This window comes from Pavona decussata, unplaced genomic scaffold, assembly GCF_977016875.1.
Source record: "Pavona decussata unplaced genomic scaffold, jaPavDecu1.1 SCAFFOLD_217, whole genome shotgun sequence".
Lineage (NCBI taxonomy): Eukaryota > Metazoa > Cnidaria > Anthozoa > Scleractinia > Agariciidae > Pavona > Pavona decussata.
The window spans coordinates 1191606-1206655 of record NW_028145622.1 but is presented as its reverse complement, the minus strand read 5'-3'; the positions used below and the strand labels follow the sequence as shown (position 1 = coordinate 1206655).

The window sequence follows — 15050 nt, the reverse complement described above, 5'->3', positions numbered from 1 at the left end:
AGTTGATTTCTCTCCTCTCGTTGTTCTAGAATTATTTTGTAGCAAATTGAAGGTCTTATTTCACCATTTTTAACAAAAGAGGTCAAAAACACCACGATACTGCCCCTTTAAGCAGTTGTGTACCAATTGCGAGGATCTTTCTTCTATTTGATCAAACTTTGTTAGCGACACAAACATCACCTCTATGGCAGGACATTGACCTTTGAAAAACAGAAAACAACATTTGGAACGACGTTTCGGTGTCATCTTGGCACCATTTACCAAGTAAAGAATGCAACAGAAAAGATAATTTCTACAGAAACTAAAGGTGTGAAATAGAATAAATTAAATTAAGACTAAAAGTAACTGTCTGGTGTTCATTCAGTGAGATGTTATAAAGTGAGACTTATGTCCGTTCACTGGGTTAGACAAATAATGAAGTCTGACTGAGTGTTAAGACTCGGTTTCTTCTTGCGGATGCACAGCATTTCAAAGATTAAACAATCAAGCTTTCCCTGACATTTCTTGAGGATGATGAAGTTGCTTGTCAGGTCGCCAATTGTGTCAACTTGGTCATCGTTCTTCAGGTGCTTCCCGATGGCGGAGAATCGATGCTCATCAATGCGTTGGTGTAGGTGACGACTGGTATAGCCGGTTGGTTTGCGTTGGTGTAGGTGGTCTAGGTGACGGCTGGTATATTATTTATTTAAATATTTGTTTTTTCACAGAATCATGTCTTTAAGTGGATCACCAATAGTCAACCATGGACCCCTTGCAACAGATGCCGAAGTTCTTATTCCGCTTGGAAATGGACAGGTGAATTCTTGTGTCCCATGAACTTATGTTTTGTTTATGGCTTGTTCATGTTAGCTTTTGAACTTTGTTTTGTCTTATTGGAGCGAAATGAACTTGTTATCCCTTGTTTTATTATTCTCTAAAATGTCCTCGCTTGATGAAAGTGTTGGGAGAATAATAAGCTCTAACCCTCGAATAAACGCCCACCCTCATGGGCCCAAAATTAAATAAGCGCCCAGGGAGGTTAAAAATATTTCAATGTATTTAGCGCAGAACACTAATTGGGGACACTTTTCAGATCAAATTGTAATGTAGAAATGTTGGTTTATGAAGAGATTTGAAAACCGGAGTAGCCGGAGAAAATCCTCTCGGAGCAAGGACGAGAACCAACAACAAACTCAACCCACATACGATGCCGAGTTCGGGAATCGAACCCCGACCACATTAGTGGGGGGGGGGGGGGGGGGGTGAGTGCTCTCACCACTGCGCTATCCCTTTTCCCCTAGAAGCAGGGACCAGCAGTCACCGTATAAATACGGTATTTCTATTCCGGAACAGTCCCAAATGTTTACTACGTCCTTAATTGCTTTCCTTGCACTATACTACTTTGTTCTTTGCAGACCTTTCATCTGAACACCGCATCTCACTTGAGCCCATCACAACCTGCCATTCTAGACGATGCGGCGCGAAGGAATGTCGAATTGCTACAGGTGAGTTGTCTTTCTATACAGAGCTGAATCCCTCGGGGAGGGGGGTATTTTCTGGGTCCTGGAAGTTATCAAGAACGTCCTTTGGGGGAAAGTAACTTTGTCTGATAAGAGGGCCATCACTTAGGTTTTTCCGTATGGCGATAAAAACTACTCAAACAATTCACAAACAACCTATTTCTCTTACTCTTGCACCGGGTGGGAAATATGAAATGTTTTCTCCAAGGAAAAATAAAGTGTAAGCAGTTTTAAGCGATTTCTCCAAATTATACATGGAGAACTTGAAATGAAAAATTGCAAGCTGCAATCCATTTCCATCCCAGCCATCTACAGGCAAAGATAAATGATACTAGTTTCTGTGCACTAATAGGGTTATTGGTAACAAAAACCATTATTTTATTGTTCGATCCATACAAATACAGTCGAACCTCCATGTGCGACCACCTCTTGTGAGCGACCACCTCCCATAAGCAACCACCTAAAACAAAACACCATGTTTTTCCCAGTCAAAGCCCTTTAGTTGGAACCTCTCGTAAACGACCACCTCTTATAAGGGACGGCGACCACCTTTTTGAGGTGACAGCATTACAGTTTTCATTTCTTTTAACCGCTTGAAAGCGACCACTCGACACATGATCTGATCTCTATGTCCGCTGCATGTACCACGCTACACTCAGAGTTTACGAGGAACTTTTAGTGACAACCTGGCCTTGATCGTAATGTAACCAGGAAAATATACGCAGTAAAATATCTTCGAATAATTAGGTGTGTCAGACCTGCTCCCAGAAGAGACTCCCTGCGGTTCGATTCTCGTAAGCGACCACTAAATCTTGGCATTCTGGGTGGTCGCTTACGGGAGGTTCGACTGCATGTCTTTTGGCTTTTCAATGACACTAAAAACAGGTGATAGTCTTCCCTTTAAACTCGCGCAGAAATTCTAAATTATGGTTTATTTTTTCTTACAGCAAAAACTGGCGCAGCTGCTTGTTCTCCCAACTCCGGCGCAGAAGAAATAAGGATTTTCTTTTTTTCTACATATGTAAATTTTTACAACATTGATTCCTTCTTGAGCACAAATGTTCTATACCAATGAGGCTTAGTTCCGCACTTTCATTTGAACTATTTACACTTAAAAGAAAGATTTTATCCAAAATAGGGGCAAAAAGTAGAATAACATTTTTCAACTAGTGCCAAATAAAAGTATTACACATCTGCTTTTATCAGAAGGATCATTACCTTACGATTTCATCCACAGACTCAAAAAGTTAGAAACACCTTGTACAGCCTAATAAACAGCACCACAGAAAAGTACTGCTCAGTAGCTTTCATTTGAACGGTCACACTTTAGGATCTCATCGACAGCCTCAAACGTTAGAACCACCTTGTATAACATAACAAACAGCACCACAGGAAAGTACTGCTCAGTAGCTTTCATTTGAACCGTCATACTTTAGGATTTCATCCACAGCCTCAACAGTTAGAACCACCTTGTATAACATAAGAAACAGCACCACAGGAAAGTACTGCTCAGTAGCTTTCATTTGAACGGTCACATTTTAGGATTTCATCCACAGACTCAAAAGTTAGAACCACCTTGTATAACATAACAAACAGCACCACAAGAAAGTACTGCTTAGTTTGAAGGGTCACACTTTAATATCTTACATCCTCTCTTCTCAAAATCCAAAGAATCAAGGATAGATCCGCCATCTTAGCGGAAGTTTATTTAACCATCTTAGCAGTCAGTTTCCATGGCCTTTTGCAAAAACGTGAATGTGATGAGTTCGTTATTTGTTGTCTTTTCGTGCTTCACAATGATTGCACACGCTATGACCTTTGGAAATTAAAATTTCTTTCATTTTTCTAAGAATACAGCCTAGGCAATGTTGGTGTCCGATTGTAATCGATACGTTTTCTACCGAAGATGACATATTAAATGACTTTTTAAATAATCCCTGAATATTCGGTTCATAAGGGCATATCCAAAATCAACACAAAAAGCATGTTCTGGCAATTGCCAACACACACAGGAAATTTTCCCACTGCTGTTATCAAATTTCTTTATAGTCCTTACCGAGATTTGCTTAGTCCAAATAAAAGAATTTATCGCACAGTTTAGACCGATGTAAAATCATATATCGGCTGGGTTATCCCCTGTGGAATGAACTAAACGCTCTAGTAACAGGCCACAATGATGATGATGATGACGATGATGATGATGATGATTATGGTGGTGGTAATGATGATGATGATGATGATGATGATGATGATGATGATGATGATGATGATGATGATGATGATGATGATGGTGGTGGGACATTTTAAGAGATGAGCAATCGAAAAAAATCGAAAGGTCGTTCGGGTTGTTGTTTTCCTCGTTGAAAAAAAAGAAAAACGTAACAAATCCATGAAGTGATCAGAGAAGGGATTCGAACTCAGGACCTGTAGATTACAGGTCCTCTCCTCTGACCACTCTGCTCTGAAGGGGAATGCTGTAAATCCTTTGAGAAAAACGCCTCGGCTTACACAAGTACCCCCTCCCAAGGCGAAAGGCTTTTAATTTATGCATCTGTCCCCTTATCGATGATAAATTGCTTCAGAACATTGTCAAAAATTGTTGTGGATGCATGCGCCCTTTCGGTTCATGGATCTACAACAAACTTCAACAATCAATGAGGACATTGAAACATCAAAACCTGACGTCAATTCGTTTTTCGTCATAACAAAAAAGCAAAAAGATTTGGATCGAATGCGAGTAAAAAGAGTAGAATACGTGTAAGAAAGAGTAAGGTAAAGACCCCAAAACTTGAATTTCATCGTCAGAACTAAAAGGACTTCAGGTTTACATATTTAAAATTCTGGAGGAATAACTCAGCAATACAATGGAGAATATTGAAATTTTGAAATTTTAAACCTTTATTTGAGATAGCCATTCAATGAGAAGGCGTGAAACTTATTCCAGTGAACACGGCTGCCTTGAGCTTCTATTTACTCTCTCTTATCGGGCCACAAATTATTATTAATCCTAAAACAAAACGTAGTATGGTATTTACAGTTGAAACTGGATTATTTGGCTCTCTGGGGCTCCGCCTTTCCGACAAGCACCGAGTTACATGTGCATGTTTTTAGAAATCTCGACTCGATAATATTTATAAAGAATTCAGTAACTCGTCGTAAGAATCTGGAAAATTGAGGAGTACAGATAATCGATTTTCTCTTTACTAAGGAAAAGGGAAGCTAATTGAAACTGACATGATGGCCTATTAAGTCGGTATTCGAGGACTAGAATCCAGTTTCCACAACAATGAAAAACTAAAACTAAGCTTTGTGGATGGAGATGCTTTTTTGTGACTAGGTAACAAGCAGCTAGTTGGTAACTACTAACATTACACACCTAGCTAAAGCTTAGAGCGCCTAATATTGGAAGAAACTTCACCATCATCTGCAGTGTTATAAATCTTAATTCTTAGCTCCACTTGTGATCGGAGCACTAAGCTCTCTTTACTATTTTTGTGTGATTTCCAGCTCTCCTAGTGTATTTAAGACAAATACAGAGAAACCATGTTTCAATTACTCCCGGCAAAACAATAATTCTTACGTTTAAGAGTTCATTCTTCCAGCTAAAATCTAGGATATTAATTTCTTTTTTATGGTTTTTGCTTCTTTTCTCACTATTCTTATCCTCTAGTAGTTATAATTTCTGAAGTAAATGTCGTTGATCACCAAATATTAAGCTGTTATAAATCGAGAAAAAAATAACAGTTTCTTAGAATGAGGCATATGAGTAATGTATGCGGGTAGTAAAGAAAGAATTTTATCTACACACTTATTGTATTGAATTTTTTCAGAGACAAATTTCTCTTTCTCTACCAGTTTGCTTATTAATGATCTACAGTATGTAAGCAGAAAAGAAGAAAAAAAAAATAACAAATAACAAAAGTATAAGATTCAATCTAAAATATTGCTTCTCAGCACAAACTTTTCTCGGCAAAAAATACTAACACAATCTGTTCAGGTAAATAATTCGCTATTTTATAGAGAGTCAACTGTATTCCTTAGCTAAACACAATTCTAATAAAATTCGTCAAAAAATTATCTCCACTATTCAAACAATCAAAATCACACGATACTCAAAATTAACAAGCTATTTATAGTCTCTTGTCATCGATTTCTTCTCATGACGATTTTGCTATCATGTAAGCCGTCACAAATGGTACTTTGGTTTTTTCTTCATTTATCACAGATCTGCGTTCGGCAGCTATAAAGCAAAAACAACAGGAAGGCAAATTTGAGTAACAACAACAAACGTACACTACTTTTTAGAGGAATAAAAAGTTAATATGCACGATAGTGTTGTAGCGACCAGGTATTTTTTTTCTTATTTTTTGTTTTCTTTCTTTTTTTTTTTTTATTTCGGCCTCTGTAAAGGAAGAACATAGTTTCTACAACAACTTCAACACCTTTACAACATATAACGGGGAAGGGATCTCTCATCTGTTATTTCAAAAGTTAAAGGAGATGAGATGCAAATAACTTTAATGATAGCTAGTGAATACTTTTATTTCAAACGTTGATCATTCTACTCACAGAGGAGGTCGGCTACTCTTGTCCGCTTAATTCTAGTGTGACGTCATCACCAATGAGTACAAACGGAGCCCAGTAATCCACTTCACTAAACTCGTCAGATTCTCTCATGGATTTCATGGCTTGGTTCAGAGCTGCACTAGCACTTTCCCCTTTCATTAAGTGCTGGTAGAATATTTTCATGAACTCCATAGTAGCCTTGTCATCAATCGCCCACAATGACACCAGAACAGACCGAGCACCAGCACCCAAAAACGCCCGTGCGATGCCAACCACACCCTCAGCCTTAATCTCCCCACGAGCACTATGACAGCAACTCAGCACAGCCAACCTTGCTCGCATCTGAACATTCAGTACATCTTTCATTGTTAAAACGAAGTCTTTCACGGTAGGGGTCCGTGATACCGGTGAAGGATTTGGTGCTAAGGCAATTTCTCCTGTTTCCATTCGCCCATGTGCTGCAATGTGCACCAAAGCAACCGAGGAGAGTCGTTTCAATACTTCATTCTTCGTTGCATGCTCTCCAATTAGCGGCGTAGTGTGAAGTATTCGCCCTATTATCTGCGCTTCTTTTCGTGCGAATGGCAGCTGGTCAAACTTCGTCCCCTCAAAAGTAACGTCCTGTATCCAAGGATCACCCACGATCAGCGCCCCACTCTTATAGTGGTAATCAGCGGGACAATCTGCGATCAATTTCAAACTCGTCAGCGATGGAATCACGCGGATTCTGAAAGATTCGCAGAGGTACTTGGAATCTGAGTCCATGAATGCAGCGAAAGGAGCCAAACATGATGGACCCTCGGGAACGAATATTACTTCACTTTCAAGTAACAAATCTTGTATAGGACTTACGATGGTCTCATATAGTAAGCTTAAGGCACTATTCCGGGAACGGGAGGATTGATTTTGCTTCTTTCCGGGAAGGGATCTCGCATCTGAGAGATTTTTATCTTTTGCCGTGTCCAGTGAACGATTCTCACATTTTACAAAAGCTCTTCCACGAATTTTCTTTAGTGTGGTGTCTAAGAAATCCTTGACATTAACTTGGCCATCGGGGATCCGTTTTGCTCTTAGCTGTACATCCTTTCCTCTCTGTAAAACCCAAAAAATTACTGCTTGGTTCCCGAGCGCAATGAAAACTGTATTGGAAGGGAGATAACTGTAAATGTCAGTTATAGTTTTTATTTCTGTGCAAGATTCGGCTCTCGTGTTTTTGGATGCATACTTGAACTCCATGAGATCATTCAGAGCCTGTGCACGTCCCTGCTCAGCCGATAAGAGTGCCTCCACAACCTTGCCTTGAGCTAAAAACGAATGCCATAAATTAAAATATGCGTTTTGGTACAAATGGCGCAGACTCACCTTCCAGTCATCATTAAACGCAAGATCGCGCCTTACATCATTCAACGTCTTTATACTGTTTATATGACATTCTACAGCTCGGCATAAAGAACCAATTGAGCGAAAGGCAACTCCAAGGTTACAAAACGCTTCGCCAATTAAGACTTTGTCTCCCACTTTTTTTGCGATTTTTAGGCAAAGTTCTTGGTAGTGAATGGCTTTTTGGAAATCTCCGAGTCCCCAGTAATCGTTGCCTAGTTTACCATACGCCCTTCCTTCACTTGACACGTCTCCCACTTTTCTTGCAATTTCTAGGCAAAGGTCATGATAGTGAATGGCTTTTTTAAAATCTCCGAGATTATCATAATCGTTGCCTAGATTAAGATACGCCGTTCCTTCAGTTGTGACGTCTCCCATTGTTCTTGCAATTTCTAGGCAAAGGTCATGGTAGTGAATGGCTTTTTTGAAATCTCCGAGTTCACCATAATCGTCGCCTAGATTAAGATACGCCGTTCCTTCAGTTGTGACGTCTCCCACTTTTCTTGCAATTTCTAGGCTACGTTCATTGTAGTGAATGGCTTTTTGGAAATCTCCGAGTATGTTATAATGGCAGCCTAGATTAGCATACGACTTTCCTTCACTTGACACGTCTCCCACTTTTCTTGCAATTTCTAGGCAACGTTCATGGTAGTGAAAGGCTTTTTGGAAATCTCCAAGTCTCTGATAATCGCCTCCTAGATTACCATACGCCGTTCCTTCACTTGACACATCTCCCACTTTTCTTGCAATTTCTAGGCTACGTTCATTGTAGTGAATGGCTTTCTTGACATCTCCGAGTATACCATAACCGTTGCCTAGATTACCATACGCCGCCCCTTCACTTTTGACGTCTCCCACTTTTCTTGCGATTTCTAGGCAACGTTCATGGTAGTGAATGGCTTTTTGGAAATCTCCAAGTCCCTGATAATCGCAACCTAGATTACCATACGACTTTCCTTCACTTGACACATCTCCCACTTTTCTTGCGATTTCTAGGCAACGTTCATGGTAGTGTATGGCTTTTTTGAAATCCCCATGACTGTGATAAACGTTCCCAAGATGACAACAAATCTTCACTTCTTGTAATTTGTCTCCTGTTTCCTTTGCAATTTTAAGTTCACGTTCATAGTATTGCAGTGTTGCTCGGAGATTTTCGGGGATGTTATTACCAGAGTTCCAACTTTTTCTACAGCTTTCGTTTGCATCTCTGCCTTTTTGCTGTCAAATATAAACACAACTGTTTTTGGAAACAATTTGATTCCACTAGTGGAATGAAATGGAATCGGAAAAGTTGCTTGCTGATCATGTGTTTTAAACTTCCTGTTAAAATAGGCGCACACACACACTTTTCTTTGGTGCTTAGAAAAAGAAAGGTTATAAGACGACGATTACAACCACGCGTGGCAGTGGCGGTGTAAGTTAATGAAAAAAACAAAAAGAAAAAAAAAACAACACTGACCAATAAACAATTATTGAAGGAGGTTGAGCAAACTATCGTGATTTTTTAGTGGCGACCAGATCAATTGTTTGCCGAATCGGAAGACTGAGGCAAATAATTGATCCGCGAGACACTGACAAATCACGATATTTTGCGATAACCGACTTCGATAATTGTTTGATCATTTGATCGCCGTGTTTTTTTGTTTTTGTTTTCGTTGTTGTTGTTGTTGTTGTTGTTTTTGGTGTAAAGCTTGCCATTCTTTTTTCTGGCTTCAGCGTAAAGTTTTCCTAGAACAGTTGTCAAGTTATCTTTCGATGATACGAGTGACTCTTCGTTTATTTATCTTTTTTTGTGATACTCTCTAAAGACGTTAAGGGCAACTTTTGTTGCTTTTTTAGCATTCTTACTGTTTTTTTGATCAACTAAAGATGTCAAATCACTCTAAGACATCTCAGGGAAGCGATCTGCCATTTTCATACAAGAGCGTGGTTTCAATAACGCATGAAAAAGAATACTTTTTGTAGCAAAACACTGTTGGACAGTACTGCGCATGAGCAGACCAATAATTGTAGGCAGTTATTTGCATTTCACGTGGTTTGCTCTCGGACAATGAAAAGGAAGAAAAAATGCATCGAAATGTTTTTTAATTATATTCTTGGCGGCTTAGTTAAATTATTGCGAGTTCGGACAAAAAGACGTTAAACAACAACAAAAAAGAAATCTTAGGTGTTCATTAAGCCGGTCAATTTGAAGATTTAATATAACTGACTGTGTTTTTTATTTCTTATAGAGTTTGCTAGTTCTTGTTAAATTCATGTTTAAAGTTGTGCTTAATTTAAGCCTCGACATAAACCCTCGCGGTGATTCTCTCGGATGAACCAAAACTCCTTTGAAACTCGTAAAAGGTAAAGCGTCCGATCAAGCGGATTGTGGTTTTGGTATTTGTACGTGAAAGTCCTGCAATACATAAAAAGAAGCCAAATCTATTTTTCAAGTCTGAGCGACCAGAACGTTCTTAGGGAGACTTTCTCTTAACTCACGCAAGACTCCTTCAAAGGTGTATTGGCATCGCTGCCTTTTGTTATAGACGTAAATACAAAAAGGATGGTGATATTTAGCACTGCAATACAATTACCACACACTCCATTTCAAATGGCGCTGGTATCTCCAGACTTTAAGAAAAAATACTAAACAACCAAATTCTGTACGCATTGTTGATAACACACTTTACAACTGAGAGACACAAACTCCTCATTTTCCTATTCTACCGTTTGCACTTGTACTTATAAGTATTGCTAGTTTTATTGAGTTAAGAAACGCCGACAGATCCAGCAGTTAGAAATTTCGATCACCTGATCATTTTCAATAGATTGTGAACATCGTTTTCAACTTTGTCTGGATGCTGAACATATTTGACTGTATAGGATACATTCAGTAAGTCAATCAAAACTTCGCAATTCAACATGTTTCTATACTGATTTTAAATTGAGTATCGAAAGTAATTTGGCGTTTGCTTCACTGCCTTCTTTAAATGGTTGGCAAATTCCGCCCCCTTTTATTCAACCAGTGGAAGCTAAACCAAACGACCAAACGTAGCTTGCTTGCATGCGTTTTCCCGCGTTCGTTGCTGGTTACATGTATTTGCTTCGAATTCTGATTGGTCCATTGTGCCGTTGTGATTAGTCACAGTAATTGCTTTCGTTTTGGTTTTAATAGAATCAATCCACTCAACTGTTCCATAAGCGTTGTTAATTAAATTTGTTTTTTAAATTAATAACCAATGATCAATGGATAAAACTTAAATTGTTGTTTATCAAACTTACTGTTTGCGTTTCTGACAGATCCTTCGCTGCCTTTTCCCCAGTACCTTGTAAGTCGTTTTGCTCGCTCACCAACCTGCTCCTTAATTCCAACAACTTCTTATTGTTGTCGTCAATCTTACATTAGTCAAGATTTCCAATACGTGAAAAACAAGTGCTATAAAGGATTTAAAAAACCCTTACAGCGAATAGTGAGTGGTCATTATCTATAGATTAAACTATTTCCTAATATTATATTGTCTGGCACTGACTTACATAATGTCATTTAAGAGGCTCAGTGTGCCAAGCTACGTTTCCACCTAACACATCCCGCTCTTTTGCTTAAGACAAGACTAAAACTTGAAAGACCTAAAGAGAGGTTCAAAAGAATGTTTTAAAAGGCTGCGATCTGATAAAATGGTTTTAAAATTAAGAGAGTCACTTGTAAATGTCAAATTATCAATGTCCTCGCTGTCAGTATTTGGATCCCTCTTGGCGTACCACTTCTCCAAAGAAAGTAAACGATATAGTAAATGACGTCACAATCCACTTATTCCTGTTAAATAAGTTGATCCTTGCCAGTAGTCAAGTTTCTGCTGTTGCCTGTTCCTATGTTCATAATGAAACTGGGGATAAGTTTTTTTTTTTTATTTGATCAGAAATTGGAATCCATCAAAAGAAAGATCACATTAAAATTGGTCAGTTTATGTGATCTCTCTGGCGATTGGGTTTATTTTTTCAATGACGCAATTTGAGCAATGTTAAACTAGAGCCCAGTCCCTTTATGACCTACTGAACGGGATATTGCAAAGTTAATTTGAAAAGGATACTGCTAATCCCTTATCACACCACGTGACGGCTTTTTCAAACTGATTCAGCTGAACACAGGCATTTGCTCCTAATAACACAAAATTATAACAGTTTAGTATTTAAGTTCACTAATGTTAGATCAGTATCATGCCTCCACGAATTAGTTATAAAATAAGATAAGTACTTTGGAAAAACTATCCCTTCTTTGTGACATACATACAAAATCACACATGAAAAAGTTGGTTGCCTTCAAAATATATGGCCAATCAACAGACTTTACAAATCAGTGAACATAAACTGATTATAGTTTCATTAATGCTCGTCTAATTGAGATTTTACTGAAGGTTTTAATTCTTCCAGACTGGATGACTTGTTACAAGGATTTGAGTTATTACACTGTAGTAACAGACGCAATTAAAGCCTACCATATGATCACCATTTCCTTTTGTGACCCTCACCTATAACAATGGCTTTGACATAAGACGGTTGTAAGTCCGTAGCAGTCTTTGCATCACCTAGTGAATCATGGAAGTTACCTGTGTGAAAATTAATGAAAATAAATAAGTGTTGTTGATGAACGAACGATAAAGCACTCTCATTTTTTGTTAAAAGATGGTTAACTTGCCAAAACTGTGGAAACCTCATAACTCCTCACCCAGATTAAAATGTGCCGTTGCTCTGTTGCTGTACAGTTTGGCCTTCAGTTCTTCATCCTTGCAGTTCACTTTGATTCCTTTGGTGTAAAGCAATATGGCATTGCTGAAATCTTTCTTTCTGAATTTATCGTTGCCCTCATTCTTGAAGAGCTCTGCTGTTGCTAAAATGAGGGAAAGTAAAAAGCATCTTGCATTTGTTTTTCCAGAAGATAGGCTGACAACATGGCAAACCCACACCCCACCCTACCCCACACACTTATTAAAGCAAATCATGAACACTCCCTAATAACTATTTCGTCTTAGACCTTCATCTTTCCAATAAAACTGGCAACAAGTTATATGGACCATAAGTTATCATTACTAAAACTCGGCCTCACCTCTTAAAGTAGTTTCATCATCAGTATTCAGTGTTTTCTCAGTAGCAGCTGTGACGTCGGATTCATTGGCATCGTCCTCTCCGCCTACATCTTGTAGCTTGTTCTGTTCATTGACAGACCAGCTCCTTAATTCTAACAACGTTTTGTTGTTTTTGTCAATCTTACACAAGTCAAGACTTGTAAGACGATAGTTGTAAAAATATCAGTAGTTGGCAAATGCGGAAAACGAAGCAAAAGGTCATATTGGTGGGATGTATGAATTTCTTGTCCATTCAATTTTCCTAGTTTACTCTTCTTGAATTTTTAAATTTAAAATCGCTGTTTCTTTTTAAAAAAGAAACAGCAACTTTAAAATTATCACAACAGATCAAGGAAATCATTTGTTCTTATCAGCTTGGCCTAAGACGGTGCCCAAAAGCAGGAATAAAGGAAAGTAATAAAGTTTGAATTAAGTTGATCAATGTTTTTCATTGTATCATCTGTAATAAAGGATACTGCTAATCCTTTTTCACACCACGTGATGGCTTCCTCAAACTGATTCAGCTGAACACAGGCACTTGCTCCTAATAAATCAAAATAATGTCAGTTCGGCATAATACTTGGATATACCTCCACGAATCAGTTCTAAAATACGATAAGTACTGTAGCAAAACTTTCTCCTTCTTGTTGACAAACACACAAAAACTGGCTGCCGCAGAAATCTCTGCAATCAACAGACTTCACAAATATTTTAACTAATTATAGTTTCATCATTGCTTGTCTTATTGCTGTTAAATAATAACTGTAGATGTTTTGGTTAAACACTTTTTTTAAAATCCGGAGGAACGCTAGGTCTTCCTTTCCTTCTTATTGCCTCTGGTGACATTTCTTCAAGGTTAGATGACAAGTTACAATGTTGAAATTTACATTTAAAATACGGAAAGGATATTAAATTAAATATAAAGCATGCTTCCAGCTACAAGTTTATTGTCTTTTGCTAGAATCACAACCTAAATTTCTTACAGTTACGCTTTCATCTTTACCTCTAAAAATCGCTTTGACATAAGACGGTTGTAAGTCCGTGGCAGTCTTTGCATCACTAAGTGAATCATGGAAGTTACCTGCGCGAAAATCAGTGAAAAGAAACATACGGTGTAGTTGAGTGCATGATTAAAGTAAATTTATGGAAATACACTAACTTGACAACGTTGTGAAAACGTAAAAATTTCTCACCCAAAATAAAATGTGCTGTTGCTCTGTTGCTGTAAAGTTTTGACTTCAGTTCTTTATCCTTGCAATTCACTTTGATTCCTTCGGTGTAAAGCAATATGGCATTACAGAAATCTTTCTTTCTGAATTCATCATTGCCCTCATCCTTGAAGAGCTCTGCTTTTGCTAAAATGAAGGAAATTAAAAGGCATCTTCCAATCAGTTCTGAATAAAGTTTCAAAAAAAGACTTCATTAGAAGCTGCTGCAAGAGTTTTTCCAGCAAAGGCACTACTATGGCAGTTTCGATGATTTTATTCTTAATGATACAATTTCGTCGCATCGTAGGTCATTCAAAGGAACTTTCCAAATTGCTTTTCTTCCTTAATTTCGGGCAATCTTATTGGCTCTCTTCGGGGCTTTTTTTGGTTACTGGAGGCAGATTTCCGCAGCCCTCACAAACAAGGTTTTATTGCCAACACGAATAAGAGCCCAGGGATTTGATGGAGTCATGATGTTTTCCAACCAGATAGACTAACGATATGCCGACTCCCTCTCCCCACCCTCCCCCCGAACACCCCCTCCCCCCTCCTCAACAGAATATCGTAATATTGTGAATACTCCTTAAGACCTTTTTAGTCTTGCCTTAAACCACCGACATACCTGGCGATTTTATACGCCGATCGCGGCGACTTTGATCGCCAGAAAAAACGCTTGGCGATTGATGCGGACACACCTGGCGATTTTTTTCGCCGATCGGGGCGATGTGGAAGTTGTGAAAACTCATGTGATAAAATCGCCCAACCTGATGGGTTGGCTTTACTGGCGATTCGTAGCAAAAAACGTAGAAATTCGCAGGAATGGGAACACTTGGCGAATACCGCCGAAAATAATCGCCGATATCTGACATGCCAGGTATTGGCGATTTTATCGACGAAAATCGCAATCGCTGCACCGGGCACACCTGGCGATTTTCGCCGATCGCGGCGATCAGCGTAAAAAAAACGCCAGGTGTGTTGCCGGCTTTAGGCTCTCAGCTTTCCGATAAATCTGTCTTAAGCTCTTTGACCAAAAGTGATCATTAATATCAACACTAAAACTCCTTACCTCTTAAAGTAGTTTCATTGACATTATCCAGTGTTTTCTCAGTTACTGTAGCAGTTGTGATGTCAGATTCATTTACATTGTCCTCTCCGCCTGCATCTTGCAGCTTGTTCTGTTCATTGACAGAACGGTTCCTTAAGTCCAACAAAGTCTGGTTGTTTTTGTCAATCTTACATGAGTCAAGACTTCCACGATAGTTTTTGTGTAAAAATATCAATATCAAAATGTCATA

At 38.6% G+C, this 15050-nt stretch overlaps 2 protein-coding genes across 13 annotated transcripts in view; one reads left to right on the top strand and one right to left on the bottom strand.

Annotated features, from left to right (window-relative positions):
• LOC146459735 (borealin-like) overlaps window positions 1-15050 on the top strand; it is a 135543-nt gene that overhangs the window by 16958 nt on the left and 103535 nt on the right. Inside the window, exons 12-14 of one of the 2 annotated variants that reach the window (XM_085089063.1) lie at window positions 708-795; window positions 1395-1484; window positions 2447-3346. The exons of the other annotated variant lie outside the window; for it this stretch is intronic. Of the exons in view, the coding sequence (XP_084945189.1) occupies window positions 708-795; window positions 1395-1484; window positions 2447-2497 (229 nt within the window). The 3' untranslated portion in view covers window positions 2498-3346. Of the gene's footprint in view, window positions 1-707; window positions 796-1394; window positions 1485-2446; window positions 3347-15050 lie in introns of those variants that run through there. 2 annotated transcript variants of the gene reach the window in all.
• The window catches only part of LOC146459734 (uncharacterized), a 159204-nt gene continuing 146994 nt past the window's right edge, over window positions 2841-15050 (bottom strand). For all 11 annotated transcript variants that reach the window (XM_085089049.1, XM_085089054.1, XM_085089056.1 and 8 more), the window contains 11 exons: window positions 14822-14987; window positions 13741-13902; window positions 13551-13628; window positions 13024-13091; window positions 12529-12688; window positions 12151-12312; window positions 11954-12031; window positions 11516-11583; window positions 10710-10823; window positions 6069-8663; window positions 2841-5739 (listed from right to left, as the gene is read on the bottom strand). In XM_085089049.1, coding sequence (XP_084945175.1) covers window positions 6081-8663; window positions 10710-10823; window positions 11516-11583; window positions 11954-12031; window positions 12151-12312; window positions 12529-12688; window positions 13024-13091; window positions 13551-13628; window positions 13741-13902; window positions 14822-14987 — 3639 coding nt within the window. In that variant the 3' untranslated portion in view covers window positions 2841-5739; window positions 6069-6080. The remainder of the gene's footprint in view (window positions 5740-6068; window positions 8664-10709; window positions 10824-11515; window positions 11584-11953; window positions 12032-12150; window positions 12313-12528; window positions 12689-13023; window positions 13092-13550; window positions 13629-13740; window positions 13903-14821; window positions 14988-15050) is intronic.